Source organism: Verruconis gallopava (genome assembly GCF_000836295.1).
Source record: "Verruconis gallopava strain CBS 43764 unplaced genomic scaffold supercont1.52, whole genome shotgun sequence".
Lineage (NCBI taxonomy): Eukaryota > Fungi > Ascomycota > Dothideomycetes > Venturiales > Sympoventuriaceae > Verruconis > Verruconis gallopava.
Genome location: NW_015622188.1, coordinates 14,453 through 42,095, shown reverse-complemented (window position 1 = coordinate 42,095; position 27,643 = coordinate 14,453). Strand labels below are relative to the sequence as shown.

The 27,643-nt window shown below is 49.5% G+C and overlaps 10 protein-coding genes across 11 annotated transcripts; 7 read left to right on the top strand and 3 right to left on the bottom strand.

Moving 5' to 3' along the window:
• Positions 1–52: 52 nt before the first annotated feature.
• Positions 53–5,856, top strand: PV09_09026 (uncharacterized protein). Its single transcript, XM_016363014.1, has 3 exons — positions 53–3,607; positions 3,669–3,873; positions 3,922–5,856. Exons 1-3 carry the CDS (start codon positions 1,007–1,009, stop codon positions 5,538–5,540), a joined length of 4,425 nt encoding a protein of 1,474 aa, XP_016209125.1. The 5' UTR covers positions 53–1,006; the 3' UTR covers positions 5,541–5,856.
• An 855-nt stretch (positions 5,857–6,711) lies between these two features.
• Positions 6,712–9,155, top strand: PV09_09025 (uncharacterized protein). The gene has a single exon (XM_016363013.1). The coding sequence runs from the start codon at positions 7,267–7,269 to the stop codon at positions 7,729–7,731; it is 465 nt and encodes a 154-aa protein (XP_016209124.1). The 5' UTR covers positions 6,712–7,266; the 3' UTR covers positions 7,732–9,155.
• PV09_09024 (uncharacterized protein) lies at positions 7,153–10,167 on the bottom strand. The gene is made up of 3 exons (XM_016363012.1): positions 8,977–10,167; positions 8,829–8,922; positions 7,153–8,774 (listed from the first exon to the last, which is right to left on the bottom strand). The coding sequence occupies exons 1-3, from the start codon at positions 10,127–10,129 to the stop codon at positions 7,874–7,876; spliced, it is 2,148 nt and encodes a 715-aa protein (XP_016209123.1). The 5' UTR covers positions 10,130–10,167; the 3' UTR covers positions 7,153–7,873.
• A 1,878-nt stretch (positions 10,168–12,045) lies between these two features.
• Positions 12,046–13,754, bottom strand: PV09_09023 (uncharacterized protein). Its single transcript, XM_016363011.1, has 4 exons — positions 13,699–13,754; positions 13,543–13,644; positions 13,180–13,483; positions 12,046–13,114 (listed from the first exon to the last, which is right to left on the bottom strand). Exons 2-4 carry the CDS (start codon positions 13,559–13,561, stop codon positions 12,439–12,441), a joined length of 999 nt encoding a protein of 332 aa, XP_016209122.1. The 5' UTR covers positions 13,562–13,644; positions 13,699–13,754; the 3' UTR covers positions 12,046–12,438.
• Positions 13,755–14,527: 773 nt separating this feature from the next.
• PV09_09022 (uncharacterized protein) lies at positions 14,528–16,477 on the top strand. Its single transcript, XM_016363010.1, has 2 exons — positions 14,528–14,857; positions 14,910–16,477. Exons 1-2 carry the CDS (start codon positions 14,695–14,697, stop codon positions 16,127–16,129), a joined length of 1,383 nt encoding a protein of 460 aa, XP_016209121.1. The 5' UTR covers positions 14,528–14,694; the 3' UTR covers positions 16,130–16,477.
• Positions 16,059–17,723, bottom strand: PV09_09021. Of its 2 annotated transcripts, XM_016363009.1 has the most exons (5): positions 17,283–17,723; positions 16,846–17,223; positions 16,737–16,788; positions 16,609–16,683; positions 16,059–16,557 (listed from the first exon to the last, which is right to left on the bottom strand). In XM_016363009.1, exons 1-4 carry the CDS (start codon positions 17,596–17,598, stop codon positions 16,677–16,679), a joined length of 753 nt encoding a protein of 250 aa, XP_016209120.1. In that variant the 5' UTR covers positions 17,599–17,723; the 3' UTR covers positions 16,059–16,557; positions 16,609–16,676. The 2 variants fall into 2 exon arrangements, with proteins under 2 accessions (XP_016209120.1, XP_016209119.1); XM_016363008.1 differs by having other exon boundaries at positions 16,609–16,788.
• Positions 17,724–19,263: 1,540 nt separating this feature from the next.
• PV09_09020 (uncharacterized protein) lies at positions 19,264–21,089 on the top strand (the record flags this gene model as incomplete). Its single annotated transcript, XM_016363007.1, has 4 exons — positions 19,264–19,763; positions 19,823–20,225; positions 20,274–20,650; positions 20,705–21,089. 4 exons carry the CDS (start codon positions 19,264–19,266, stop codon positions 21,087–21,089), a joined length of 1,665 nt encoding a protein of 554 aa, XP_016209118.1.
• A 596-nt stretch (positions 21,090–21,685) lies between these two features.
• Positions 21,686–23,303, top strand: PV09_09019 (uncharacterized protein; the record flags this gene model as incomplete). Its single annotated transcript, XM_016363006.1, has 3 exons — positions 21,686–21,757; positions 21,805–23,087; positions 23,138–23,303. The coding sequence occupies 3 exons, from the start codon at positions 21,686–21,688 to the stop codon at positions 23,301–23,303; spliced, it is 1,521 nt and encodes a 506-aa protein (XP_016209117.1).
• A 633-nt stretch (positions 23,304–23,936) lies between these two features.
• PV09_09018 (50S ribosomal protein L3) lies at positions 23,937–25,195 on the top strand. Its single transcript, XM_016363005.1, has 2 exons — positions 23,937–24,588; positions 24,641–25,195. Exons 1-2 carry the CDS (start codon positions 23,998–24,000, stop codon positions 25,079–25,081), a joined length of 1,032 nt encoding a protein of 343 aa, XP_016209116.1. The 5' UTR covers positions 23,937–23,997; the 3' UTR covers positions 25,082–25,195.
• Positions 25,196–25,789: 594 nt separating this feature from the next.
• PV09_09017 (uncharacterized protein) lies at positions 25,790–26,794 on the top strand. The gene has a single exon (XM_016363004.1). It carries the CDS (start codon positions 25,959–25,961, stop codon positions 26,691–26,693), a length of 735 nt encoding a protein of 244 aa, XP_016209115.1. The 5' UTR covers positions 25,790–25,958; the 3' UTR covers positions 26,694–26,794.
• Positions 26,795–27,643: the final 849 nt, after the last annotated feature.

Here is a 27,643-nt window from a genome sequence, read left to right as displayed (position 1 = left end):
GTTCGGGATTTCCCTTCCACCGCGGCGTGTCTCCGACAACAACATTGTTTGGCTTGTCGCCACCACCACGTACACGCAACGGGCCGCTGCTCCTGATCTCATAGTCAAAGCTGATTGCTGTAATTTGCGGCATCCTCGGTTCTTGACCAGTCGGACGGGAGTGGCCCCGCGATCTTCAATTGATTTGCGCAGACTCCTTTCGCTGGGAGCGACCTGTCCAACGCTGGACAGTAAAATCATCCTGAACTGTTGTACGCGTAGGCGCATGATTTTAAGTTGAATTGCCCAACCTTAACTTCTCTTTGTGTTCTCGGCGTTGGACTAAAAAACTCACGTTTTCTCGCGTTCCGCTCCGATCTGTCGTTGGCAACAAAAAAAGAGCCTGAGCAAGGATTTGCACATGCGCACGCTCTTCGCGCGCACGCACGTACATAACACTCGCACACATCCACCAACCTGTCCTTGTTTACGAGGACGGGACGGCAACGCTTTGGTGCGCCCATCGGCCCTGCACAGCTCGCTCTCGTGCCTTAAAGAACGTGTTCGCTTCTTTCGCCACGCTCGCGTGTCGGAAAGCGAATCCCGCCTGATTCGAGCTGTTTGGGTGTCGTGCTGATACCCTGACGGGCGGGGCGCTATAATTAGGCCGTTTTATAAGTTAGGGAACCGCTTTTGGGCAGCCAAATCGAGGACGACGTCCTCGAGGGGATCGAACATCTACCGCTGCGAGAGATCGGCCACGCCATTACAACGACGGCTATTTGGAAACTGGCCGAATAAAGCGACTCGGGACGGCCTGGACGTGGTTGTGACAGGTAGAAAGAGGCGCGTGAGCGAAGAGCATGCGGAGAATGGTAGCTGCGCTCCGTCCGACTGAGGCGCCAGCAGACGACAGCTCGTCTTCCTTTACAAAACCGGGCTCGCTTTCGATCGAATCGTCATAGAACGAGACTTCCAATCGCCTCTTTCTTCGAGCCGTCGCGAGGAGGACCCGCTGGCAGGCGAAATGGTCGCGCACTCCAAGACTGGCTCCAATGGGTCGAGCAAGGACGGTTCGGCAAAGAAGAGCTCCTCTACACCGAAGCCTGCGCCGGCAAAAGAGAATTGGAAGCTTGAAAGAGGCTTTGGAAAGGATGGCGCAGCACAACGCGCAGCCGCCGACGTTGAGGGGCTCAAGGGCTACCAGCTTGGCGACTGCTTGGGCAAGGGAGCCTTCGGGAGCGTGTACAAGGCGCTGAACTGGGGCACAGGCGGCACTGTGGCGATCAAGCAGGTGGGCTTGTCGCATCTGCCAAAGACCGAGCTGAAGAACATGATGCAAGAGATTGACCTGCTGAAGAACCTGCACCATCCCAACATCGTCAAGTACCACGGCTTCGTCACGAGCGCGGAGAATCTGTACATCATACTCGAGTACTGTGAAGGAGGTAGCCTGCAGAGCATGTGCAAGACGTTTGGCAAGTTCCCAGAGACTCTGGTCGCTCTGTACCTCTCCCAGGTGCTACAAGGCCTGCTATTCCTGCACGAACAGGGTGTCATCCATCGAGACATCAAGGGCGCTAACATTCTAACCATGAGGGACGGGCTGGTCAAGCTGGCGGACTTTGGCGTGGCGACCAAGGGCAACGTGGGAGAGTCAAGCGTCGTCGGCACGCCGTACTGGATGGCCCCAGAAGTCATCCAGCTGTCGGGTGCCACGACGGCATCGGACATCTGGAGCCTGGGCTGCACAGCCATTGAACTCCTCGACGGCAAGCCGCCGTACAGCAATCTGCAGCCCATGCCGGCGCTGTTCCGCATCGTCAACGACGATCACCCTCCTCTGCCCGAAGGCGCTTCCCCGGTTGTCCGCGACTTCCTCATGCAATGCTTTCAGAAAGACCCCAACCTCCGTGTGTCGGCAAAGAAACTGCTCAAACACCCGTGGATTGTCAATGCAAAGCGAGCGGATGCGGTCCCAAGAGGCCCGGAAAAACCTACGGCCTACGAAGGCGCAGCGCACGCCATCAAGGAATGGAATGCGGCACTGCAATCGCCCGAGGGAGAGTCGATACGACGACAAGCACGCCAATCTTCGTCGAGCCCGGCGCCAGCTTCACGAGATCCAAAACCATTGCAGCTCAAAACGCCTGGCTTTACTAAGACCGGCGTGAGCCAGTCCAAACCCAAGCCGTCTCTAGACGCCCTTGCCTCTCCCGAGCTTGACACGGACGACAATTGGGACTCGGATTTCGACCCTCCAACAAGCTCGGGAGGGTTGCAGCTACAACGTCTGAAGCCGCAGGACCACTTTGGTGGTTTGTTCAGCCACGAACGGATGAAGTCTTTGGCGACGTTCGGTTCCATAGCAGAGGATCCAGCAGACGAGGAGACGGACTTGACGATAAGGAGTCCCGTTGAGCTGTCGCAACTCGATCCCTTGGAAACAGTGCGAGCGATCACCCCCCAGAAGAAGAAAAAGTCGGAGGCGAAGCCAAATCCACAACCCAACAGCAGATCTCAGAGGATGCCTCCTCAGCCAAAATTCCAGCCGTTGAGCGAACCTGCGAAGAAGGTGAATTTGCCGGCAGGAAAACTGCGATTGACTGCGCCGCTATCGAGGCCGACGAGCATATATCAGGAAGAGTCGGACGAGGACTTTTCCGACATGCTGGATGATACTGACGATGAGATCTTCCAACGGAAGCTTCAGGAACTGCGGCTAAAGGAAGAGAGGTCTTTCTCGCCTCGCTTGTTTCACCCCTCCGACCTGAAGAACCCTCCTCGTCCGGTTGCAAACGGGCGGAAGAGCGGTAGCTTGAGGCGCTATCCGACACCCGAGGAACAGAATCAGAACATCCCACGATCGCGATCCTCAGTCGAGATCCAGAAGTATGCGGAAGACGAGAACGAAGATCCCGAGGATTTCTTGGGCAAGGACGTCGTCCTTCCCGTCCACGAGTCAGACAGCGGTTCCGAGCCGAGCACGCTTATGATGTTGAACTCTAAATTATCCACGAACTCATGGCTGGGCGACGAAGACGAAGAGGACGACCCTTTCGCGCAGCTCGAGGAGGAGTTTGACGAGCTGGATCCCAAGATCACAATTGCACGAGACCGACACGCAAGGCTTTGCAAATTCGTCGAAGATCTTGTTGGTGAAATCAAGATTTCCAAGGCACCAGACATGCTCGCGGAGTACTCTGAACAACTCATGCAGGTCCTGGTCGAATCGCCCGAGCTTAAAGGCGTCATCATCAGCTCTCATGGCATGCTACCTATCCTCGAAATCCTGGAAAACTGCACCATGCAAGACGTCGTGCTTCGCTTACTCAAAATCGTAAACATGATCATCTATGAGAACGAAGAACTTATGGAAACACTGTGTTTCTTGGGTGGCATCCCCATCATCAGCCGCTTCGCCGATCAACGAGTCAGCAGTCAGATAAGACTTGAGGCTGCCGCTTTTGTCCGCCAGATGTGTCAGGGCTCCACCTTGACGCTGCAAATGTTTATCGGCTGCGGCGGATTGAACGTGCTCTGCGACTTCTTGGAGGAAGATCTGGAAACGGAACGAGATCTAGTTCTCATTGGTGTCATGGGAGTGTACAACGTATTCGAACTTCAGGTATGTCTCCGTCTCTGCACGCTAGCTCGTCTTCAAATGTCGTCTTAACCTTACTCGCCAGGGCCCGACACCAAGAAATGACTTCTGTCGCATTCTATCGAGGAACAATATCCTCTACCCGCTGTCGCTTGTGCTTAATAAGGTGCTATATGAGCGTTCTGAGCTGAGCGAGCAGATCGAGGGACGCATCGTGCACATTTTCCACATATTTTCACAAGCAGAAAATTACGTGAAGGAAGTCATCGCCGACAATCAAATTTTGAAGCGTAAGTCGCCTCAAATGTGCTGGCTATACATGCTAACGCTAGTCGAAGGGGTCCTTAAAGATCTTCGTCGTATGTCTCCGGCTCATCAGATCACGATGCTCAAATTCATAAAGAATTTGTCCATGTTGGACCGCACACACGAAGCTCTCGAGTCTGCCAACGCGATTGAGATCTTGGCCGAATTGCTGTCGAGTTCGAAGTCGAAGCCAAACTTTCTCGAGATCTCCAACCAGATTCTGAACACCATCTACAACTTGTGTCGTCTCAGCCACGAACGACAAGCAGAGGCTGCACACTGCGGCTTGATACCTATCCTCCAGGACATAGTCTGGACGGAACGGCCGTTGAAAGAGTTTGCCTTACCCATTTTGTGTGACATGGCACATTCAGGGAAGATGTGCCGAAAGATCTTGTGGAGCAACAAAGGCCTCCAGTTCTATGTCAAGCTGTTGTCAGACAAGTATTGGCAGGTTACTGCTCTGGATGCCATCTTTGTCTGGCTACAAGAGGAGACTGCAAGGGTGGAGCAACACTTACTTTCGGGTGACTTTAGTCGGGCGGTGGTGGAATGTTTTACAAACCCTGAAGCATCGCCGGATGCCTTTGAAAATTTCCTTGATCCGCTCCAAAAAATGCTCAGGATCAGTCCAGCGATTGCGGCCACGCTTGCACATCCGGATCTTTTCGCAAGGACAAGCCAGAAGCTGAACACCAAGAAAGCTGTGGTGAAGCTGAACTTGCTCCGTATCATCAAGAGCATATGTGACGCGAACGAGGAGCATGGCGGTGCTACGCTGATTCGCGTTTATGGCTTGTACGAAGCCATCGAGCGACTGAAGGAATCTGATCCAGCTATCCTGGTTCGAGAGATGGCGTCCGAACTTATCAATGCTTGTGAGGTCGGATCACGCAGGAGCTTTGAAGGCGCACGAGTGAGAACAGGGATGAGACGTGCGAGCTCGAGTGCGAGCACCATGACGCCACCGCCCTTGCCAACGTCAGGTCTCCTTGCCAGTCATAACATACCGATAGATGAACGTAAAGGAACGCCACGTCATTTACGCGAAGCGAGAAGCTCCTACTTTGAAAGAAGAAGCACGGATGTTTTTGACTCGGCCGTGAGACGAGAGCGCATGGGCAGTTCCTCGAGCCTGGCGAGTTTGGGGGTCAGTGGAAGTCTGACGCCCGGACAGTTTAGACCGGCTAGTCGAGATAGTAGTTCGGCAGACCGAACTCGCGAAAGAGGATTCAGCGCCATTTCGGACGTCAGCTTGAGCGCTCTCTCACAAAGCGGTTCGAGCGATCGTCCTCCATCTCGGTCGATTCGTCTTGAAACAAACAACGTTCCTTGGGCCAGCACTCCACCTTCATCCGGGTCCGTTTCGACCAACGAAGAAAATTCAAAGGGTGCCCGACTACCAAGGGCCAGTGCTGGAACTAGAATGACGAGGCTAAGTTTGGCCGGTACGAAGAGCCGTCTTAAGACAGGTGGCAGCGAAGGGTCCTCGTCAACGACTTCGACACCGACGCACGCTCAAGCTTCCGCGGAGAGCAAATTGCACAGCCAAGCAGGGACGCCGACTTCACGTATCGGTAGTGGTCTTAATCCTCTTCGGAAAAGGAGGCAGACAAGCGGTGACATCGGCTTAGGCAGGCACGTGCCATGAGAACCTTAGCTATGCCAAAGAGTATTCTATTCTTTTCCAGTTAACCTAGACCGCATTCTACTGTATGCAACACTCTCACGAGGGGATGACCATGTCTACAAATCGGGGTTTCCTTATTGTCAAGTAGAACTATGTGCAAGCACGCACTTCATAGCATGGCGTTGGCGGATCATATCAATTTTCATTTAATCATTCGGCTGCTTTGACATGTTCCCTTCGCACGGCAAAAGTAACGAAAGATACGCTTGGGTGCTGGCTGGGTGATTCCAAGATCAGAAACGAGAAAAAGGTAAAGGTCAAAGGCCAAAGGCCAAAGGGTTTAAAGTCTTTTTTCATTTTCTTTCTTTTCTCTTCTTTCTTTTCTTCTCTTTTCTTTTTTTTTCCACCGCGGATCGGTTTACTGAATTATTGCTTGTGATGGCAACGAAGCAGAGTCGTTTAGCCACTTCAGACCATTTTCTACAGTCAATTCCATTAGGGAATGACTGTCATTCTACTCTCCGATCTCGGGTGTGGATTCGCTTTAGATGTTTAATCGTCTTGTAAGGCCCTCCTTCGTGTAGTCGAAACATTCGTAGACGGAAAATACAACAATGTATTTGATCTAGGCTGCGGAAGTACCATTGGCCCGTGGACTTGGTTCGGAAGCCGGGTGGCAAAATGAAGATGGGTGACAACTCAAGGCTAAATTCGAATCAAGCGAACAAGGCTCAGAGCTGGGCCTTATGGATGAGGTGACATAGGTCCGCGGCCGCTCCAAAGGCCGCATGCTTGAGGCTTCTGACTGTGTCGTGAGTGAACGTGTATTCAGTTCGTAATACTTTGCATGTGTAAGGTGATTCTTGAATGATTCCTAAGCTGCACGTTCGATCGGCCTGCTAACTATCTCCCCACGCTGAGCGTCACCTGCAACTGTAGCCTTTGCGATCTTGGGAGCAAACCAGACGTGCATTCGCCGAGAATTGTCCGGAATCACACGCATACTTGAGAAACTGTGAAGGGCTGCATGGCTGACTTGAATCATTGGATATTCGTTTGTCTTAAGCTAGTTGCTGTAAGCGGAACCAGTCACGCCAGTGCAGCGAGACCAACCCCCCCCCCCCCCCCCAAAAATGGGGGGCTTGAAGTAGAAGAAGCAAGGAACGTATTGGAGGACAATGTGCGCGATTACCGCAACGCAGAGAAAGACGAGGGCGAGAAAAAGCCCCGACAATGCGTGTGTGGAATCGATGTGGCAGCCCACATCGGGGCGGAAAACGCCCTTCGAGGCGCGAGTGCAGCGAAGAAAAAGGACACGGTCGTTCTGCGGTCCTTCGTTCCCAGCCTCGCCTTCTCCGACCGAGCTCCGCGAGATCACACAACGCGACTCTGCTGTTGATCGCGATCGAGAGACTGGGCACGTTCGGAGCCGGGAACTGAGTGCTTTGGCCGGTTGGGTCTGCGCACGCCGCGTTTTGACTGGCGCCATTCGAGCCATCTGAGTTGACGCATATCAGCTGGCCACGCCGTTCTGGCCGTGGACTTTGTGAATATCCCCCTCGAGGCCGCTGTTGTTTGACATCATCTGTTGCGCGCGTTTCCTGGTCAACAGTCCCTGTATTAAAGCAGACCTCTCACGTATCAATTCTGTGCACTTCTGAAGCTGCACGCGTGGACCCGGATACGCCGCAGCACTTTCTGTTGGCCTCTAATTCGTCCTGTGGTCCGTTGGTTGAAGCGGACAATCATGGCTTTGACAACGGAGCAATTCGTTACCGCATGCTGGCCAACAAATGAGATCCTCTTTACGACAAGATACAATACAGCTACACAGCCTGCGTGGGATGACTACCCTCCTCTAACCATACAAGACACATCTCTCGATACGCCCTCTACAAGCAAGCAATCTGCGCCCAAACGTGTCCGCAACCGCAGCGGTCGCAAAGCGACCTCGAACCGCAAGACGCACAACGAAATCGAGAAAAAGTATCGCGACTCGGTGAGCGACGCTCTTAACGGTCTGAAGGGAGTGGTGCCTCAAGTCTCCTCCGCAAAGATTGGCGCAGAGATCTCCAGCGCTCAGATGACCAAGGTCGGCATCCTTACCAGTGCAACGTCTTACATCAAGCAACTTGAGCAGGAAAGAGATTTGTTGTTGCAAGAAAACAACGTTCTTCGAGACATCATGCTGCAAAACGACTGGCGAGAATGACGGCTGCTTCGAGCGGGCGGAGTCTCAAGTTCGGGATCACACGTTGCCAACTAATGGACTAATACTTCTGCGGCTAGACGTGTCCTGTCAAGACCGGCAAAAGCCAAACACCATATGCGTGCTGTTGTAAGCGCACGGAAGCTTACAAAGGTGGCATAGCGGTAGCAGAGTGAGGGGCCCCCCAGAAGATAGTGTTTAGGATTGAGAAGGGCGAATCCTCGTCCAACAGTGATGTGTCGGGGGAGGACTGTAAAGATCCAGGGCCGGTCACGTCAGAATGCATTCCTAGACTTGGCATGAATCCGGACATGGAGTCGGACGACATGCTACGCGATGTGTTTGGTGGTTGCGGAGGCGCTGCCAGCTTCGATAGGGCTTCTACCGATCTGGCCAAAGGGGCAGACATCTCGCTAGGGTCGATGTTGAGAACGACATCTGACATTAGAGTGGAAAGTCGTGTCAGCAGCGATTGGACGCGAGCGTTCTTCAAAGCTTCGCCAAGTATTCCAAGCAGCAAAGCTGAACTCAGGGCACGATGCACGGCGGCCCATGACTGCATTGCAAATCTGGTGATGTTATGCAACCCAAGAAAGGCGTCGACGGTATTCGCAAGATTCTCGATGCACATCTCTCGGAACTTCATCAGCAGTTCCGGGCTCTCGCGACTCCGACGCTTCGACTGAATCGAGGGTCTGCACAGCTCAGAGAGGATGAACGAGCGGTGGAGATAAAGGTTCCAGTACTCCAACATGTCACGCTCAGAACGACATTTTGCAATGTCGAGAAGATGTTGTTTTGCGTGCTTCCAGTCGCGCTGTATCTGGTCCCTTAACTCAACTAATCGCTGGAGACGATGGCTTGCGTGCCTTGGAACGGACCTCTCCTGCACAATGTCAAGACCAATCTTGCACAAACGCCGCATACAATCAAGATAAGAAAGTTCTCGGGTGGGCTCAGCGTAACTCTGATGAGCTACAATCGTAGTCGGAGATGTCCTATCAAAGGTAATTGACAACAAACTGTCCTGCCATACAATCTGCCACCTAGTCTCAGTTAGCAAAGTGCAGCGGATCGCTGTGTGGCTTTGAACGGCCTACCAAACGCTGCTACGTTTTGTTTGCGGCAAGTTAGGATCTGTGGATGGAGGGTCGTAGTGCAGACCCAGAGTCTGAGCAAGTCGTATCGTGAGGCCTTTGTGACGAGTCAGCGGACGGTGAAGTAGCAGGAACAGTTGGACAAACACACCCAAGAGCGACCAAGATGTTCCAGCATTCATATTATTAGATATTATTTTCCCAAGGACGAGTAATATTTGTAGATCCTCTAATGTCGTTTGCGTGTAATAATTGACTATTCGAAGGCACTCGTATGCACAGCAGACATAAACCTGTGACTTCATCTGTCTTTCTTTGCGAGGCAGCTCGGAGCTCTGAATCCCCGAGCCGAGTATGGCAAACAACAGTCCCAGCCAATGCAGGCTTTTGCCGAACACCACCTGCGTTGCCAGTGGTCCAACGCCTAGGGTAAGCGAGGTAGTCGCACGCGTCCTCAAGAAGTCGAGCAGGTCGCTCTCGAACTCTGCAATGTCCACGACGCCGGGAAATATGACGTGTGGAGTGTCTCGGTACAGCTTGAAGATCCGGATGCACTCGCCGTCGGTTGCGGGCAAGAGCTTACACAGCAGCTCGATGCGCTGAAAGGAGCCGTGCGGTATGCCCCATAGGTCGACGAACGGGTACGTTGCAGAATCATTGTCCAAGCCGAAAATGGGCAACACACTTTTGCTCAGCAGGTTCTGCACCTCCAGGTCGCTGTGCTGCTCGTTGGCCAGAGCCGTGACCATGGCAGGGACGGAATTGCCTCCCAAGTAAACGGCATCATCACTGAAACCTCGTTTGGCAAGGATCGCCGGGTTGACTGTAGTATCAGACACGCTGCTGTCCTCGTCCGCCTCGAGCCTGCTCTGACCCAACCGGCGTGACTTGGCACCAGTGCTGGTCTTGGCTTCCTTGAGTTCGACGAGCAAGCTCTCGATGTTGACGAGCCGCTGCTGAAGCGCATCCCATTCCTGCTTCGATGGCGCCCACTGCTCCGCGTCGCCGGCGCGCGATGCTGAAGACTCGACGGCAACGCGTTTGGCGGGTGGATCCGCAACGTACTGGCAGAGTTCCGGGTGGCCCCGCTCGATGCAGGTCTGGCACGGGATTTCGTAGCTGCATTTTACCTTTCGAAGACGACAAGGGCGGCACACCTTCTGCGGTCGAGCTCTTCGTTTTGCCAGAAGCGCTTCGCCAATTGAGTCCGCAGACGGCCTGCTGGACGAAGCGTCTGCGGGAAGGCTAGAATCTTGGGCCCGTTCTGACGCCGGCTGGTGCGCGCCAGGCGCTTCATGGTCCATTTGACTGACCTATATCGAACGATTTGATGCGCAACCACTGCGGGCGGAGACGCTGACGTGCGGGATGGTGATCTTTCGTCACGGCTCCTTCGCGGAGCTCGGCGTTTTCGGGTCCAGCCGTGCAGCCAACGGCAGGTTGCCAATTCCCCTGCCACCGCACATCGCGCTGAATTTTCCGTCGAACTAATATCCCTGTGAACAGCCCGATGACTCGAGGTTCACTCACCCAGCCTTAAATGAAATTCTCCGTGTAGGCAGACGAAGTCGATTCCCCAAGTGAACCATGGTGCTTTAGGGGGACGACTGGCGCCATTGGGGTGTGTTGGTTGCAAACGTTGGCTTTTGTTTCTCAACACAGCCGAGCCATTACTGCTCTCAGAGAAATTGAATGGATCACTGCTACGGAGAAAGTCTGACGAGCGGTCTCGCGCAATCTTCTTCCGTGCGCTTCAGTGCTTGGTTCAACGTAGAGGTGCCTTTCACGCAGGCCTTGGATGCTCTGCCCGTTACGATTCCAATTCAGACAATTGCAGGCTCGGGAGTAACTGGAATGTCCAATCAAAAGCTCCTTGTCAATTGATGGATTGCAAGAGGAACCCAAACAAAAAAAAACAAAAAAAAAAAAAACACCGACACTGGTGCAATTCGTTGCGTTGTGTTCTGATCAAATTTAAAGCCAAGGATTAACTTGGGCAAAGTAAGAGGCCGCATATCTACCTTGGGCGAATCTCATCTCGGCAGACTTCGCAGCGACGTTGTTCAGTGAACTATTTACACACGCTCATCTCAAATGTCGATTCGCGGAGTCTCTAGCCGTCGATCGGGACGCCAGCTGGATATCTCTCGCCAACTACAGTCGCCTCCGCCAGAAGGGCGTCGATGGCGTCCATTTCCTCGGCAGTAAAATGAACGACAACCGCGTTCTCGCGGACGCGAGCATCGAGAGTGGCCCCGGGAATAGGGACAATGACTGGCATGGAGGGTTTCTTGCTCATCGCCAATGTCCAACTGATGGCAAGCTGAGCGGGTGAGCAGCTTTTCCGCTTCGCCAGCTCTTGGAGCTGGTTTACCAGGTGTAAGTTTGTGGCAAAATTCTCAGGCTGGAAACGTGGGTACATTCGACGAAAGTCTTTCTCGGGAAGGTCTTCGAATGACCTTATTAGCCCGGTGAGCATACCTTTTCCAATCGGAGAATAACTGTGAGATGTTAGACATGGATGCGTTTTTTTTTATCGCCCTGAGTCGTTTGATGCTACTCACGCGATCAAGGGGATGCCCAGGGTGGTGCAAGCATCGGCAACTCCATTCTCTAAGACGTGAGTCGACCACAGGCTGAACTCGACTTCAACGCTGACAATTTTGGTGATCTGTGCAGCCCTGCGCAGGGTAGCTGCACTCACCTCGCTCATCGCAACACCGCCGATGATCTTCTTTTGCACGTATTCTCTTTCGAGATAGTTCAGCGTGACCTCCAGCGGCACTTCGGGATCAACTCTGGCGCATTCAAAAATATCAATTGCCTTGGTTCCATCCAAAGCTTTCAAGATGTTGTCAATGCTGGCTTTGATCCCCTCTGGCGTTCCGTTTGGTGTCATTGTCTCAATGTCAAACGCACCTTTGACGCTAAGAACAACTTTGCCAGCATCTTCTGGATATCTCTTGAAATACTCGGCAAGCAGCGTCAAAGAGTTATTTTCCGGTGTGCCATAAAACTCACCGGCATTCCAGAAATTGCAGCCAGAGTCGAGGGCGGCACGCATCGTTTGAATGGCACGCTCGGTTGGAATCGGGGGTGAGCTGGTGGTTAGGCCCATCATGCCGAACCCAACTGGTCCAATTTCTTTTCCTAGTAACTGAGGCATTATATTAATGGAAGCAGAGATTCTTTGATCATAAATAATCTGTTGAGTATAATAGTTGTTCTCTTCGTCTACAATAAGGGCAAGCCGCCTTTTATACACAGCTCTACTGAACCGCGAGACATTTCGGCACGAGGTTTCTCCATAGCGATAACTGACCAAACGGCTCAAACAACGGCGATAAGCCTGATGCCGCCATGCAATTCTGATGATCGCAATCCGGAGGAGCTGAAGAGAGCGACCTGAGGCATGATTGGGTTGTCTGAAGGACTAGTCCACTTTTGGGTATACTTCTCTTATTGGCCAGAATCTTTGTAAACGACCTAGAATGTCTCCCGAGGAGCTTTCAGCTCTAGGTCAGTGGTTAACATCTCTCTAATTGGATTTAACTTATTGCCGTCAAAGTCCATGGTAATTCCGAACATGTCTTCCACTTCTTGATTTAAACTGTCATGAAAGATCGGCAATTGATTTCCACACAGCCATTCCCGGTTTGTCATGAAGTTCACTAACCCACGGGTAACCAAGCAGGTGGTCCTGAATTTCCTCCCACGTTGTAATACGAAGTGCTTGTGTCACCACATGCACAGTTCGCGTAAGCCAGTCGCGGTCGACATTGGAGAGAACAGATATGCCACCTAGAAAAACCAACCAAAGCATTACACTGGCATTTTCTTTGCCCAGACCATTTTCTATGACCTCACATAGACGCGTACCTACGAGATGATACTTTAGAAAGCGACGATTCCCGAACTGTATGTAGAGCGTGGAGAGGAACGTTGCAATGCCAATGTGAAAAGCTGCTTCCAATGCGTTGTCTTGGCGTGTATCATTCAGCGTTCTGAATTTCAATAAGCGGTAGCCGATGGATACCGTAATCTCCGCAAGTGTATGAGGGTCGACCTTGAAGTCGACATCTTTGTCATTAAATAACGCCGTGATGCAAATTGTATCCTGTAGTATGCCAGCAAGTTCGGGAGCAGTCGTAGACAGACTGGTGGTGAATGGAACTGACTTATCGGCCAAGACATAACCTCGTTCGCGGAGAGTTGTCTTTATTTCAGCCATTTTATCGCGGTAGAAATGAGTTGGCGAGCCATCGTGCAACGAAAGGTCTATATCGGTTCTGCCAAACGAAACAAGGAGTTAGAACTAGCGGATCGACGGAGTGGGCAATGGTATGGGGCATACTTGTGAATTTTCAAAAGTAGAGTAGGATGAAGTTTGAGTTTAGAGAGTCCTCCGAGCACTTCGACAATACGTTGTAAGCCTTCTCGGTGAATAGCTGCACGTTCCAAATCTTCCTGAACTAAACCTTGAACAATGAGGAAGTTGACGACGGACAGAGTAGAGTCGGTGAATTCAAGTGATTTGACTTGTTCGTTGACCAAGCGAACTGCTTGACTCAGATGGTGAGAAATTTGCATTGGAAGCGATTCGTAATTGAAGAAGAACGCATTCATTGTAGCCATGACCGCGATCGAAGTGTGGAATGCTTAGAATGGCAAGTCAGCCAACATGCTCATCAGGACAATCAACCAAGATGTGACCCACATATACGATCTAAGAACATAACTTGCAGCCAATACACGTTTGTGCTGGTCTTCCATTTGCAGAGCTCGTCGGGATAAAGAGCATCAGACACCACGGATAAGACTGCGTTGCATCAGCTGCATTTTTATGTACTTACATCAGGCCAAAGAGTCCTACATTGATTGATGACTGCGCGATTCACAGATGAACAGTCGAGAGGAAACGAAGCTGCCACCAATGTGTCGGGTATGACAGCTCCTAGCGATTCAAACGCCGTTTCTGGCCAGCTATTGTGTTCGTTGAGGGACTTCGAACTTCTCGCTTTCACCTTTGTCTGATAATGACATAAGCGAGACCGTCGTTCAATCTTCTTCCCGAGATTCTTTCCTTTCATCGCGTGGCTACGAGCTTGCCGCTTCGAGAGGCGGTCGGTTTTGGAAGTGTCTACAAAGTGGAACGCCGTCATATCGGCCTAATCAGTGCAAGATATTGATTCAATGAGCCTACGGGGTGCGAAGAAGTTAACGACTATCGGATTGAATACTTGTCGTGCAATAACCTTCATGACACGCTTCAAGTTCCATCAGACTATCGGACGGTCTGAAGGTTAAGTCCGGCCCAACTCCGTTGCGGGACAATCAGGCATCGCGGTTATGCACTGCCTATACTTGTTTGTGCCACGGAAGATCAAATCTGTTGGATCTCGCAGGTATGAATGAAACTCTTGATGACTACGGAAATTCGTGATGCGCGAAAAAAAAAACCGAATAGGACGCCTTTGTACGGCCTAGTATCTTGAGTCTACACCAAACTCGCCAACGAGCCTCGTGCGTGTAAATCATGCGCATGATCTTTTACGAAAATAATCTACAGAATCATGCATGAGAGAGGCCTTCATATGCAAAAAGGTACTTCGTGACCTCGACGATAGACAGCGAGAACATCGATCTGTATGCGCAGAGGACCAAGCAAGGTCGTGGTGAAGGCTTTTTGCTTGTGTGCTCACAGCCAATCATGGGCTGGCTCAACGATTGAATCCCAGAAGCAGCGCGTTTCGCGTCGACGTCAGGCAATTGGCTTTGGGGCATGACTATAACAACAACACCGAATATTGAGATTTATAGCTGAATTTTCAAAAGGCCACTGATATCGAAGGAGACCCCCCCGACACTCATGTCTTTTACTGCATTTAATGCCCCTCCGCCGAAGGCTTTGCCAAAGGTGGTGAAAGCAGAGCCAGTTGTTGTGCGAGAACCAAAGAGGATACCTGAATTTGAGGCAGCGTTTGCTGAGAGGCCGGATCTTTTCCAGCGATTACAGTTTCTGGCAGCCACAGGTACTGTTCTAACAAGGTTTGGCTGAGCAAAGTTCTAATCGACGACGAGCAGATGAGCGTCTAATCTTAGACCTCTCGAATTACATTGTCTCCCTCAAACAGCAGCTGCAAGCAAGTTCGACACAACCGTCCGACGCACAGCACTTATCAAAGAAACGCAGATTGGAAGATGGAGGGGCTGCCAATGGAAGCACTGCAGACTGGGCGAATCGTAGTAGGACGGCCGTTTACACTGCAGGCGACGTGTCTTTTTCGATTCCACAGCGCAAGAAGCTACGTCTGGAGTGGACAGACGCCCCGCATGGAGGAATAAGAGCAGCGAATGTGGCAGGCGAGTTTGAGTTCGGCGTCTCATGGCAAGACATCGACCAAGTCTTCGCTCTGCCCGTTCCTGAAAAGGCGAAGAAGCAACACAACTTTATCATATTTCCCACAGGCGGGAATGGGCTCCTACCGCCTACACAGGGGGCGCCAGAACCCATAGTATGGATGACGCTTGAACCAGGTCCTAAGGATACAGATGCGCTCCAGGAGCCGGAGCACACCGTCAGCCTTCTCAATGCCCAATTATCCCGTCTTGGCAAAGAGGTCATTCTTCCGTCTTCGGACGAGTTTGAGTCGGCAATTCCAGACGTAATGCGTAAGGGAGAACCCGCGTACCACGTCAAAGCCCATCGTGGCTCCAAGGATGGATTCCTGTTCTTCCTGTCGCAGGGCATCTTGTTCGCTTTCAAAAAGCCACTACTGTTTCTGCCATTTTCATCCATCAGAAGTGTGAGCTACACATCTGTTCTCCAACGAACCTTCAATCTCAACATCTCTGTCGAATTCGCGTTGCCAGGGGAGAGCAGCAAAGAGGAAGAGATTGAATTCTCCATGTTGGACCAAGCCGACTTTGCGGGAATAGACGGATATGTCAAGCGTCACCATCTGCACGACGCGTCTCTTGCTGCAAACAGAAAGGCGAAAGTATACGATGTCAACAAGCCTCGTGGTCCCAAAGGTAGCACGGTCACTTCCGATAGTGTTGTCACGTCGAGTGGACGTGATAATTCCGGCAGATCTTCCGAGCACGGCGAGGCCAATGAGATGTCAGAGTTGCAAAAGGCTGAACAACAGCTGCAAGACGAGGAAGACGAAATGGAAGAAGATTATGTGGACGAATCTGAAGAAGGAGGCTCGAGTGAGGACGAGGATTATGGTGAGGATGCCATTGCTGATGCCGATGAGAGCGACGAGGAAGAGGATGAGAACCGGGAAGGAGAAGAGTAGCATTGATGACAGGAATATGCCCCCGTCATTGGCACACTCTGCGAGATGAGATGAGACCAGTCTCCTGATGCTACCAACGCCGTCTTAGACTTCATTCTCCCTCTTTCATTTGTTTCCTGAAGTATCGGGCACGCTAGATATCTCAGCAGAGCTTCTTTTGCTCGGGCACGTCCGAATGAAAAGGAAAAGATGAACGGTCTTGTCCAACGTGAGAAACGTCTGCCATGAGGGTTCACATTAATCCCTGGTATTCGCAACATTTTGCACGAACATAAAAGCCACTGCTGCAGCGTCGTTCGCCAAGATTTAGAGAAACCCAGAGAAACGAATTGACTGCATTTCCTAGTGATAATGCGAATTTCTCTCTCTCCTCTTTTTTTTCCATTGTTCTTTTCCTTTCCTTTCCTTTTGTTTCCTAGCTTCTTTTGCTACTGTTTCTAAGCCTATGCTAACATATATTTTATTTCTGGAAATCTTACCTCGTCGATACAATCGAACACGGCACGGCAGTTTGAGCTCAGCGACTCGTCTCCAGCACTCTTGGGTTTCAAGCCCTGGTTGTTAGATCAGAAGCGTCTTGCTTTCGTCGCTCTCGATGCCTTCATACCAAGGAGAGCCAGGCTCATTTTCAGAAAATGAATGCTTGGAGTTCTTCCGTTCTGGCTACAGTTTAGACAAGACGCGAGAGAGTCTCTATTGGTGATAGTGTTACTCACCGTTAGACTTGGGCGGAGGCTTGCTGCGTGAGGTCAAGGGAAGGCAGTTCCGTGTCGGCGCGGAACCAAGTGCACCAACACCTTTTTTTGTCTGCTGTTCTGAAGTCAGGCGAAAGTTACCGTCTTCGTCGTAGAAACGAGACGGCGGCGGAGGTAGATTCGTCGATAGCGTGGAGCTAGCGCTCTTCTGCTTCTTTTTTGGCTTCTTCCGATTTGTGGAATCCGTCTGGAATTTGTTGCCAGGCCTCTGCTCCGGTTGGCTAAGATTCGACTGAACAGGAGAACGTGGCACCCTCGCCCTTGGAGATGCATAGGCTGAGCCAGATATGGGCTCAACAGCAGCGCGAATGGTAATAGAGGACGGCCGAGAGACTGAGACTTGGTTGTGTCAACGGCGGCCAAGGTGTGAAAAGCAAAACAAAAGGGTGAATACGTACTCGAATCGTGTATCAAATTTCTGTAACTTGAGTCAGCGTGACGTACGCTCGTGCTCGGACTCGTGATGAAGCATTGTGTGCCAGTAGATGACTGCGGCCCAGTTGGCCGTGGAAGTCGTGGCACTTCTTCTTTGAATGCAGCTCGGCGGACCGCCAATGTGCTTCTAAACGCGAGATTTGCAAGTTCAGAGTCGAGCAAGGCCTGTTTCTGGGTGTTTGGAGATGACATGGCAAGCGAAGAAGACGAGAGAAAGTGTTTGTGTTTGTGATTAGAAAACAAGACGGAAGGCTGATCAGACGCCGTTGGGCAAATCATGCACGGAAAGCAAAGCGTCAGTGGTTTAAGCTTTTGAATTACATGAAGGAGCAGGCGTACTAGCAGACGCGGGTATTATATAACTGAAGTTAGGGTCTGCTGACGTGTGTGTGTGTGTGTGTGTGTGTGTGTGTGTGTGTGTGTGTGTGTGTGTGAGAGAGAGAGAAAGAGAGATGAAGCGAGACAGGTTCTCGAGGACCAGGTAGCTGAGAATGCTGCTTCCGAGCTCTGAGCGTTGCTCTCTGCATGACGATGGCCCATGAATGAGACAGCGCCCAGGTCTTTCACACTTGTGGCCTCTCATATCCGTTGTATCATTGCTAAGAATTTTATCGAGTGCCTGACCAGTTCCCCGCTGTGTCTAGCACCACAACTTTTCTTTGTTGAGCGTTTGATTGCATCGCCTCACCACATGCTGTTAATTATACCCGATGTAATATCTTGCTGATTCTCAAAATACGTGATAATGAAGGGCGAATCCATAGCAACCTTTGAGTACTTGCCGGTCCACGTCACTTCGTGATCGTTTTAGCGCGTTGCGGTACATGACAAGCAATGCTCGTTGACGGCTCGAGTTATCCCATTACAAGGGCGATGTTATGAGCTGGCATCTCATGTTCCCCAAATCACGCCAACGGAACTCATTCTCTAATACATTTGGTTGACCTGCAATTAAGGGGGAAACCCGAGTTCGTTGCTCCGACGGCTTCATCACTTGGACAACCGTAATCACTTCTCCTCTGGGTATCCTCCTCAGCTGGTACAATTACGACAGAAGACAATTTTCATTGCAGGATCAGATATTCCTGAAGAGAGACAAATCCAGGATAAGCAAGTCTGCTCAAATAGAAGGATTGTTGAAGCTCACAAGTCGCTACTCCTAGTGAGACAAAAGTCGGCCACATCATCAATCACGCATGGAGCTAAAGGGCTTAAGATAACAAAGCGGTTCTTGTGACGTATACTCACGAATATGAACAATGGCAGGCAGCAGTAGATGCGTAAGGATTGATAAGGCTACAGAGCTGAGAAGGCCGGAAGCTGGCAGTATAGTAAGTCTTTCTCACTTAGCAAGGACAGGTTAAGCTCATGGTTTTTAGTAGACGGGGCAGATCATCATTGATAAGGACGAGTAAATAGCAATAGAAGAACAAGTGCAGTGCGAACAAGCAAGTCGAAGACTAAATAAACTACGCATTTGGTGTCGGAATCGAGATGGGCCTCCTTGCTAGTTGCGTAGCTCAGCTTTTTTTAGATGGGGTGACGACGCCACATTTCAGCAAGAGGATCCTGCAACGAGAACGGCAAAAGAACTGCAACATCTTTGGGCAAAAAAACGAGGCTCTGCTGTTGGACGAGGACTCCAGCCAAATCAAAAATTTCGATTGAAAAAGGTCGGCTTGAACATACGCGGCTCAAAACAGCAGCCCGCAAACGTGTAGGCTTCGTCCAATTTCGTTAGGGCGGGAGATCGGCCAGTGGACAGTTCGCAAAGCCAGGGCCCCTGCCTTAAAAGCGGAAGTGTCAGCATTTGAAGGGACGATTGTTCCTATCTACATCTCCATAAAGAATCGCACCTTTCGGATCATTCGTCTACCTGTGCCCCCTGTTGACGACGAAATCTGCATCAGATTGCACTACGCACTCGGACCATGAGCAGCACAGATGTCGCAGAACAAGAAGGCTGCTCAAGTGGCCAGGAAAGAGGTGTCGAACGATGCTGAGGAGGCACAGAGCTTGCTGTCTGGTTCTGCCGATTCTGAAGACTCGGAGCTGGTCGTGGTAGCCAAGGCAGACTCGAAGAGCCCCAGCAGGCGTCCCAGTCCGCTTGTGCAAACTCAGAGAAGGCAGAGCTCGCTGGCTCAGCCCAGGCCGGATGGAACTCCCCGCACGCCGAATCGAGTGCAATTCGACGACTCGCCAACCGTTCGAACCTTGTCACCCAGGCAGAGTTTACAAAGCAATGCGTCGCAAGCATGGATGGACGAGCAAGACTACATGGGCCATGATGCCGCTGGAAGAGTGCAGAGGAGGCCCTTGCTCGAGGGCATTGAGGCTCCCTCGGTCACTGTCGCTAGCGACTTGAACCTAGATGATTTGCTGGAGAACGCGAGACCAAAGAGTGGTATGAGATCCGCATTTATGAATATGGCGAATAGCATCATGTAAGGAGAAGGTGCAGTCATCTTCTTGGAACATCGTGAAGCTAACGAGCGACAACCAGCGGTGCAGGCATAATCGGCCAGCCGTATGCCTTGCGGCAGGCTGGCATGTTCGCCGGCATTTTCCTTTTAGTCGTACTCACCGTGATCGTCGACTGGACTATTCAGCTCATTGTCATCAATTCCAAGCTGAGCGGCGCCAACTCATTTCAAACAACAGTCCAACACTGCTACGGTCGCCCCGGATTGATCGCCATTTCTCTGGCGCAATGGGCCTTTGCGTTCGGAGGAATGCTAGCGTTTTGCATCATCATTGGCGACACTATCCCGAATGTTTTGCGGGGTTTTTTCCCTCAGCTGGAGGAAATGCCCTTTCTATGGCTGCTGACAGATCGTCGCGCCGTCATCGTTCTCTTTGTGCTGGGAATATCATATCCCCTATCCCTCTATAGAGATATTGCAAAGGTACGTCGTACGTAAGGGGCCCAAGAAGGAATGCTAACCCCGACGCAGCTGGCGAAGGCGTCCGCTCTCGCCCTTGTCAGCATGCTTGTAATTCTAATCACAATCATCACCCAAGGATATAGAGTACCACCAGAGTCGAGAGGTCAGCTTAAGGGATCGCTGCTCATTAATTCCGGACTATTTCAAGCGATAGGTGTCATATCTTTTGCATTCGTTTGTCACCATAATAGCCTGTTGATTTACGGGTCGTTAAAGAAGCCAACGCTAGATCGCTTTGCAAAGGTTACACACTTTTCGACAGGAGTCAGCATGTTGGCTTGCCTTATCATGGCAATGGCCGGTTTCCTGACCTTCGGCAGCAAGACATTAGGCAATGTATTGAACAATTTTCCCAGGGATAACATCATGGTTAACATTGCGCGTCTGTAAGTACTAGTCGCATTTCAATCTGAGTCTGCTAGTACTAAGTCCATTAATAGTTGCTTTGGATTGAACATGCTAACGACCTTGCCACTCGAGTGTTTTGTCTGCCGAGAGGTTATGATGAATTACTGGTTTCCTGAAGAACCTTTTGACTACGCGAAGCACATGATCTTCACGACTTCACTCGTTGTAACAGCAATGACGCTGTCTTTGTTTACCTGTGACCTGGGTGGCGTTTTTGAGCTCATTGGCGCGACAAGTGCATGTGCTCTGGCATACATATTACCGCCTCTGTGTTATATTAAACTTTCAAGTAGGAGCTGGAAAACTGGTCTCGCATTTGTATGCGTTGGATTTGGTTTTATTGTCATGGGGATTACAGTGTTTCAAGCGCTCGTAAAGATAATTCGTGGAGACGGGGAGGTAAAGACGTGTAGCTGAAACACGCAGGCGTGAGTTTTTGCTCTAGTCTGATCAGGCATCTCTTACAGCTGTTCCAAAATCGTGTATCCGGCTTGAATGGTTGCCTAGAATGTGTTTTTGCTGCCTAGATCGATAGAGAGTATGACTAATGATATCCATAGTTAGGATCCAAGAAGGTTTTGATACGTATGTTGCTTTGCGAATAATGAGGAGAGAACCCGACAAGGTCTTGAACTTTGCTCACTTGTGTCCGCGTCATCATTTCGGAACTGTTATCCTCACCGTGATGCGATTAGCAAGTGGCTATGTCTTCGGCTTCTCGGATCGCATCCAACACGGAAAGACTCTCAGCGCTAATGTTCCCAATCACAGTTAATTTTCTGCTGGATCTTCTCTTCTTTGCTTCATTCGCCAAGCATGTGCCTTGAAGCGATTGTCACAGGAAACTTCGTATTCAATTAGGCTATAAGTACGAGTATCCCTGTTAATGCTGATCAATATCTCGACTTGAAGGTATAAAATGACTTTTGACCGATGGCAATTCTGGGAGAAGAGAAGCAGAAATCTTCCAAATCTATCATCATCTGTTGCATCAGTCAATTTTGAAATCGGCCATGGGAGTTTTTGAAGTGGTAGTCACTCACCCTCAACTTGCGCTCAACCTTATCTGCGTTTTAACCTTTGTAGTGAGTGCAACTTTACTGAAAATCTACTGATTCTGACTCTTCTTAAGCTGGTTACCTTTCAAATCGCAACGTATCTATACAACATCTTTTTCCACCCTCTGCGGCATTTCCCAGGACCTAAGTCTCACGCCGCGAGCAGCCTGCCGTATGTCATTAGCCAGCTACGGGGAGAACTGCAGCATGAGATTGTAAAGTTGCACGAGATATACGGAGAGGTCGTACGCGTTCTTCCAAATGAGTTAAGCTTTTCAAGTGCAAATGCGTGGAAAGACATCTATGGTCATCGCAAAGGCGGAGAGCCTACCTTGCAGAAGTTCCATCAGTTTTACAGCCATCCTTTCAATGATGGAGTCCATGATATCATAAACGGCGATGATGAGACACATTCGCGTATGCGTCGAATCTTTGCCAATGCATTTTCAGACCGTTCTCTGAAAATGCAAGAATCGCTTTTCCTGACTTACGTCGATCGTCTTGTGGAGAATATCCGAACCACACTAGAAGAGGAGCCAAGCTACGTTTTTGACATGGTGATGATGTATAATTTTACAACTTTTGACATAATGGGCGACTTGGCATTTGGAGAATCGCTTGATCTTTTAAAAGATTCGACCTATCACGGATGGATTCGAGCAATGTTCGCGAACTTCAAGTTTGGCGCCTATCTCCATAGCGTTCGCTATTTTCCACTGCTCGAATGGATAATGTTGAACCTTCTGCGTTTTACCCACCTGGAAGAGAAAAGAAACGAGCATAAACAGTTTTCATCGTCCCGCGTCGATAAAAGACTTGCGAGAAAAGATGCCAGGCCAGACATTTGGGGACTTGTCATCTCTCGTGAGGATGGTACAGGCTTGTCTCGTCTTGAGATGTACAAGAATGCGGACGTATTCATGATTGCAGGTACCGAAACTACAGCCACATTACTGAGTGGCCTTACCTTTCATCTATTGAAGAATCCAGAAAAGTTGAAGAAGCTGACGCAAGAGATTCGATCTTCTTTTCAAGACGACAGTGAGATTACGATCGAGAAACTGCAAGCATTACCCTATCTGCATGCTTGCATTCAAGAAGGCTTAAGGATGTATCCGCCTGTGTCAAATGGGTTGCCTCGTGTTGTTCCACCACAGGGAGCAAGAATTGATGCAAGACCTGTTCCTGGGGGCACGATTGTTTACAGCCAACATCTTGCAACGTACCGGAATGCAAAGAATTTTAGAGATCCTTACTCCTTCCTTCCAGAGAGATGGATCGAAAACGAGTACGCATCAGACTTGAAGCAAGCCCTTAATCCTTTCTCTGTTGGGCCACGTGCATGTCTAGGCAAGAAGTGCGTTCATCTCTTAGATTTTCGAAGATTGATTAGCTAACATTGTGCAGCATGGCGTATCATGAAATACGTCTGATCTTGTCGAAAGTACTCTGGAACTTCGACCTGGAATTGTGTGAACAAACTAGCGAGAACTGGGCTAACACGAAGAAAATATACGTACTATGGGAGAAGGAGCCTCTGTGGTGCAGAGCGAGGTATGTTAATCATGCCTGAACTTGAACCTTGAATTCCTTAAAGGTAGATATATATAAGAAATCTAGAGAATCTTGTGCTCTTATAATATCATGATCTTATGCAATCTGTGGAGTTCTGCTTCACAAATTGGAATAGGAGCTGCCATGAACTACAATTTTTACAGTCGCTGTCTGGTAAATCCTGACGCACTATAGCTCTCAAGCAGCCTAAGATGATTCCAGCTTTTGGGACATGGAGCGCTGTGCAGAGTCACTGAGTAGGGTTGACACAACGATCGCAAACATACAACAACCTGATATGCAAGACCAAACCAAAGCTGAACGGGAGGAATTTTTCCCGTTACAGAAATTTTACCGAGATGGTCCAATTCGCGTGATGTTGTGAACGGTTCTGGTGCTGACGGACATAGTTCTATCATAGAAGAATAGACTCTTTATGAATTTCAAGATATCATAAACACACACACACACATATATATATATATATACATATATTTTGTTTTTACCGCTGTAGGTGGTGATTCTGTTCGTTCGATGTGATTATGGCAAGCCTTCAACCATTAAAGAGTACGTGTTGCCGATGGAGGCCTTGTCGCCTGACTGAATTCCCAAACTGGCAAAAAGTTTCCAATTCCGCATCGACCTTCGCGTTGTTGAAAGCATCCAGCAACGGTATTGCCGACAATCCATTGCGGACGACAATCATTACCAAGATGCCTCCTCGTCCCCCAATAAATATCTTATTATCGGCACTTTACCTGCAACTGCCCGCGCCGCTGCGCACACTTCCATGCCAAGCGCAGCGGAGAGGCATCAGGTCCATCCTTAAACCACCCCCGAAACCCAACAGGTTTGACCAGTCCGCACACCACGGAGCGCCAGAGGCATTGTCAAGGTCTAAGGTCCTAGAACGTAAATCATACACGATTCCTCAACGAACAGGCTTGCTAGCCATAAAGAAGGGCCATGTGTCCATTTACGAGCCAGACACGGGACGACGCATGCCAGCAACTGTTCTCCAGGTAGACAGATGTCAGGTCATAAGTTACAAAACTTTGGATAAGCACGGCTATTGGGCAGTGCAAGTTGGAAGTGGGTACAGGAAACCGAAGAACATGACAAGACCGGAACTTGGACATCTAGCAAACTACAAGATAAGCCCGAAGGACAAGATCGTTGAGTTCAGAGTCAAAGATTCAAAGGGTCTTCAAGTTCCTATTGGAAGCGAGCTGAAGCCGGACTGGTTCACTGTTGGGCAGTATGTTGATTGTAGGAGTAAGAACAAGGGAAAAGGATTCGCTGGTGTAAGTCAACCAGGCTCAAGCAAATGAACATTCTGCTCATCTCAAACTACAGGTTATGAAGAAACACGGCATGTCCGGCCAACCAGCCTCTCATGGTCAATCCCTTACTCACCGAACTCTTGGCTCCGCGGGTGGTTCACAAGGTTCGGGCTCGCGCGTACACCCGGGCAAACGCATGGCCGGTCGTATGGGTGGCATCATGCACACAGTTCAGAACCTAAAAGTTCTCATGACGGATAGCGAAAAGGGCATTTTGGTTGTAAAAGGCTTGGTTAGTGGTCCGAAGAACTCGTACGTCCGTGTACAGGACAGTAAGAAGATGCCTGACCAGGTAAATAAACTGGGCCTGAAGATGGGTGCTGAACTTGAAGTGCAACCAGCGAAGGTTTTGACGAGCACAGGTGAAGCTTCGCCGGAGGCGGGCCTCGTAGCTGAACAGCTGATGGCAACGGAGGCATTAGATTCGGGTGCTGCCCCAGAGGCTCGACTGTAGCTAGTACGAAAGGTTGATTCACGCCTCTCCTGTGAATAATTCGAAGGAGACATGTAGAGTATAGTTTCCAGATTTATGATTGTAAACATACATATATTAAACTCTGAACCTCCATGTCTCGGCCCTTACTTTACCGTCGCCGCTGTCGGGTCCCATTTCATCATACCCACTACAAATGCAATATAGTAATGTCCACCTCGGTTTTACAGGTACATATTTACCTTTGCGTTCTTAGTCTTTCTAGACCGTTCTGACTCCATCATTAAACTAAGGACATCAATAAGACATTTTGCTTTTTGGAATTCTTAAGAGTCTGCTCACGGTGAATGTTCAAAAGTCTCTTAAAATCTACATGTCGCTGAATTATGTTACTGTCAGAAAGCTCAAGGAAATGAAGATCGAGTTTGACAAAACATCGAGCCCTTTGAGCTAGGAGAAAGTTTTAAGAATCAATATGTGCATATAATTGCAAATTAATTGTCAGCTTTTTCATTAATGAAATATGATTTTGTTCTATTTCATTGGCTAAAATTATAACTGCTTGTTGTGGAATCGCCAGCTTTTTGATACTGGCAAGACGAAGGGACAGGCAGTAGTCGTTTAACCGAGAAACTGTGGAGCACGTACCGAGTTATGCCGACGGCACCTTCAAGACTCGGGAATTTCTTTTCTGCAGTTAGTTATTCTCGCGTTGTTTCCCAATCATCACAAAATGAGAGCATGATGCTCTGCTGCTTATAATTTAGGAATATATAATATACTTGTCTTCCATGGATTTCTCTCCTTGATCCAACACCTCTCTCAACAAGATATATCATGGTACCCTTAGCGCATTAAAACTTCTAGCGCGTACCCTCACTATACACAATACTTAGCAATGATGAACCGAAAAATATTAGTATTGCATGGTGTTGCGCAGTCAGGCCCGGTATTTCTTAATCGTCGCATCAATACTATTGTTCACACGCTAGAGCCGTTTGGTTTTGAATTCATTGCACTCACGGGGTTATTTGAGATTTCGAATACGCCCTACGTCAATGCACGACAGCACGACTATCGAACAGGCGATGATGAGCGTAGCTGGTGGGAAACGGACGACATTTTGCGAAAGCATACTGGGATTGAAGCAACAATGGCGCTTTGGGGAGAGACTCTGAATAAACATGGGCCATTTGCGGGTGTTCTTGGCTTTTCACAAGGAGGCTGTGCAGCCGCGTCAATTGCAGCCATGCTTGAACCATCGAGGAGATGTCACCCACTAGTTAAGAAATACGTACCTCCGTGGCACCCGCCACTCGAGTTCTTAATCATGTTTTCCGGCAATCCGTACCGCTATCCAGACGAAACAGTACACTGGCTTTTCTATGCTGAGGGAGGGCCTGAAAATGTAATCAACACTCCAGCACTAGCATTTTATGGAGAAAAAGAGTGGGAGAGTGAAAAGAGTCAGCGAGAGAGGCAACAGTGGCTCATATCTCGATTGGCGAACGCAAAAGTTGTGTCTCATCCTTGGAAGCACACTGTCCCGAGAACGCAGAAGTTTGCAGATATCGTGAAAGATTTTGTCCTTCAGATTACGAAGGAAAGCTCCAAAGTGGATCATAGGCTGTAGACTGCGAGTTTTGCCTCTCGATGCATTATCGATATACAGCTCGAAGTGAACTTAAAATAAGATCTCAAGCAAGATCATTCAGTCTTGAGAATAGTTCAGATACCAAAGAAGATAATCAGATGAAAAAGTAAAATATTCTCATTCTATAGTTTTTGAAAATGACTGAGTAGCTACAGGGTGAGTTAATACTTAAAGACCGAGGTGGCTTTGAATATGAGAGGCTATCTCATCGCCACTAGTGTCAGCATTCACCCGCATTAAGATGTGTTGGTCGGGACGAACAACTAATCCTCCTCCATCCAAAAATCCAGCATTTTTAGCCCATTTCTTACCATCATCCAGTATTGTGAATTCAAAGTCCTGTTCTGCAATGAATAAGAGAATCTTGACCCGATGGCGTAGAAGGTGTTGTTTGATTCTTTCGAAACGATCAAACCAACTCCGCTTTGTGCTGACCAAAAGTGTGAAACCATCTTTAGGTACCAGATCTAGAGTAGAAAAACGTCGCAAATCTCGTTCATGTTGTGTAAACTCCCAAACATAGGACAAATCCACAGGTTTCAACCGGCTATCAAGAAGATGTGGACGTGGACGAATCCAAGTATGTGGTAATCGCGCGCCAACCAAGAACTTTGGTGTAAACTGCGAAGCGTGAGGAGGATAATAGTCATTCCCATATACATAGCCAATATGCAGTTCAAGGTTGTCAAAGTGCTCCCTCTGGCCTTCAACACCTTCCCTGATCTTTGGCTGCATCTCCACTTTATTGACTCTTTCAACCAATGTTTTCCTAGCCAATTCTACATTATCGTTGTCAGCAAGTCCAAGTGTCTTGAGAAAACCAAATATTTTTTTCCCATTCTTCACACTTTGTTGGGAGTATAGTTCGGCAATATGTCGTCTTTCAAGTCCATATGATTTCAAGAGTGAAACACCACCCCACCCTTGTA

Bases quoted from the DNA above. Each gene is read 5' to 3' on its own strand.
- PV09_09026 (XM_016363014.1), top strand. From the start codon at position 1,007: ATGGTCGCGCACTCCAAGACTGGCTCCAATGGGTCGAGCAAGGACGGT. The intron at 3,608-3,668 runs GTATGTCTCCGT...CTTACTCGCCAG, and splicing joins ACAACGTATTCGAACTTCAG to GGCCCGACACCAAGAAATGA. The intron at 3,874-3,921 runs GTAAGTCGCCTC...CGCTAGTCGAAG, and splicing joins CGACAATCAAATTTTGAAGC to GGGTCCTTAAAGATCTTCGT.
- PV09_09025 (XM_016363013.1), top strand. From the start codon at position 7,267: ATGGCTTTGACAACGGAGCAATTCGTTACCGCATGCTGGCCAACAAAT.
- PV09_09024 (XM_016363012.1), bottom strand. From the start codon at position 10,129: ATGGACCATGAAGCGCCTGGCGCGCACCAGCCGGCGTCAGAACGGGCC. The intron at 8,923-8,976 runs GTGTGTTTGTCC...CTCGTCACAAAG, and splicing joins AACATCTTGGTCGCTCTTGG to GCCTCACGATACGACTTGCT. The intron at 8,775-8,828 runs GTAGGCCGTTCA...AACTGAGACTAG, and splicing joins ACAAAACGTAGCAGCGTTTG to GTGGCAGATTGTATGGCAGG.
- PV09_09023 (XM_016363011.1), bottom strand. The intron at 13,115-13,179 runs GTATGCCCCATA...TTCGTTTGGCAG, and splicing joins CTACTTTTGAAAATTCACAA to AACCGATATAGACCTTTCGT.
- PV09_09022 (XM_016363010.1), top strand. From the start codon at position 14,695: ATGTCTTTTACTGCATTTAATGCCCCTCCGCCGAAGGCTTTGCCAAAG. The intron at 14,858-14,909 runs GTACTGTTCTAA...GACGACGAGCAG, and splicing joins ACAGTTTCTGGCAGCCACAG to ATGAGCGTCTAATCTTAGAC.
- PV09_09021 (XM_016363008.1), bottom strand. From the start codon at position 17,598: ATGATTTGCCCAACGGCGTCTGATCAGCCTTCCGTCTTGTTTTCTAAT. The intron at 17,224-17,282 runs GTACGTATTCAC...GACACAACCAAG, and splicing joins AAATTTGATACACGATTCGA to TCTCAGTCTCTCGGCCGTCC. The intron at 16,789-16,845 runs GTGAGTAACACT...AACTGTAGCCAG, and splicing joins GCCTCCGCCCAAGTCTAACG to AACGGAAGAACTCCAAGCAT.
- PV09_09018 (XM_016363005.1), top strand. From the start codon at position 23,998: ATGCCTCCTCGTCCCCCAATAAATATCTTATTATCGGCACTTTACCTG. The intron at 24,589-24,640 runs GTAAGTCAACCA...CTCAAACTACAG, and splicing joins AGGGAAAAGGATTCGCTGGT to GTTATGAAGAAACACGGCAT.
- PV09_09017 (XM_016363004.1), top strand. From the start codon at position 25,959: ATGATGAACCGAAAAATATTAGTATTGCATGGTGTTGCGCAGTCAGGC.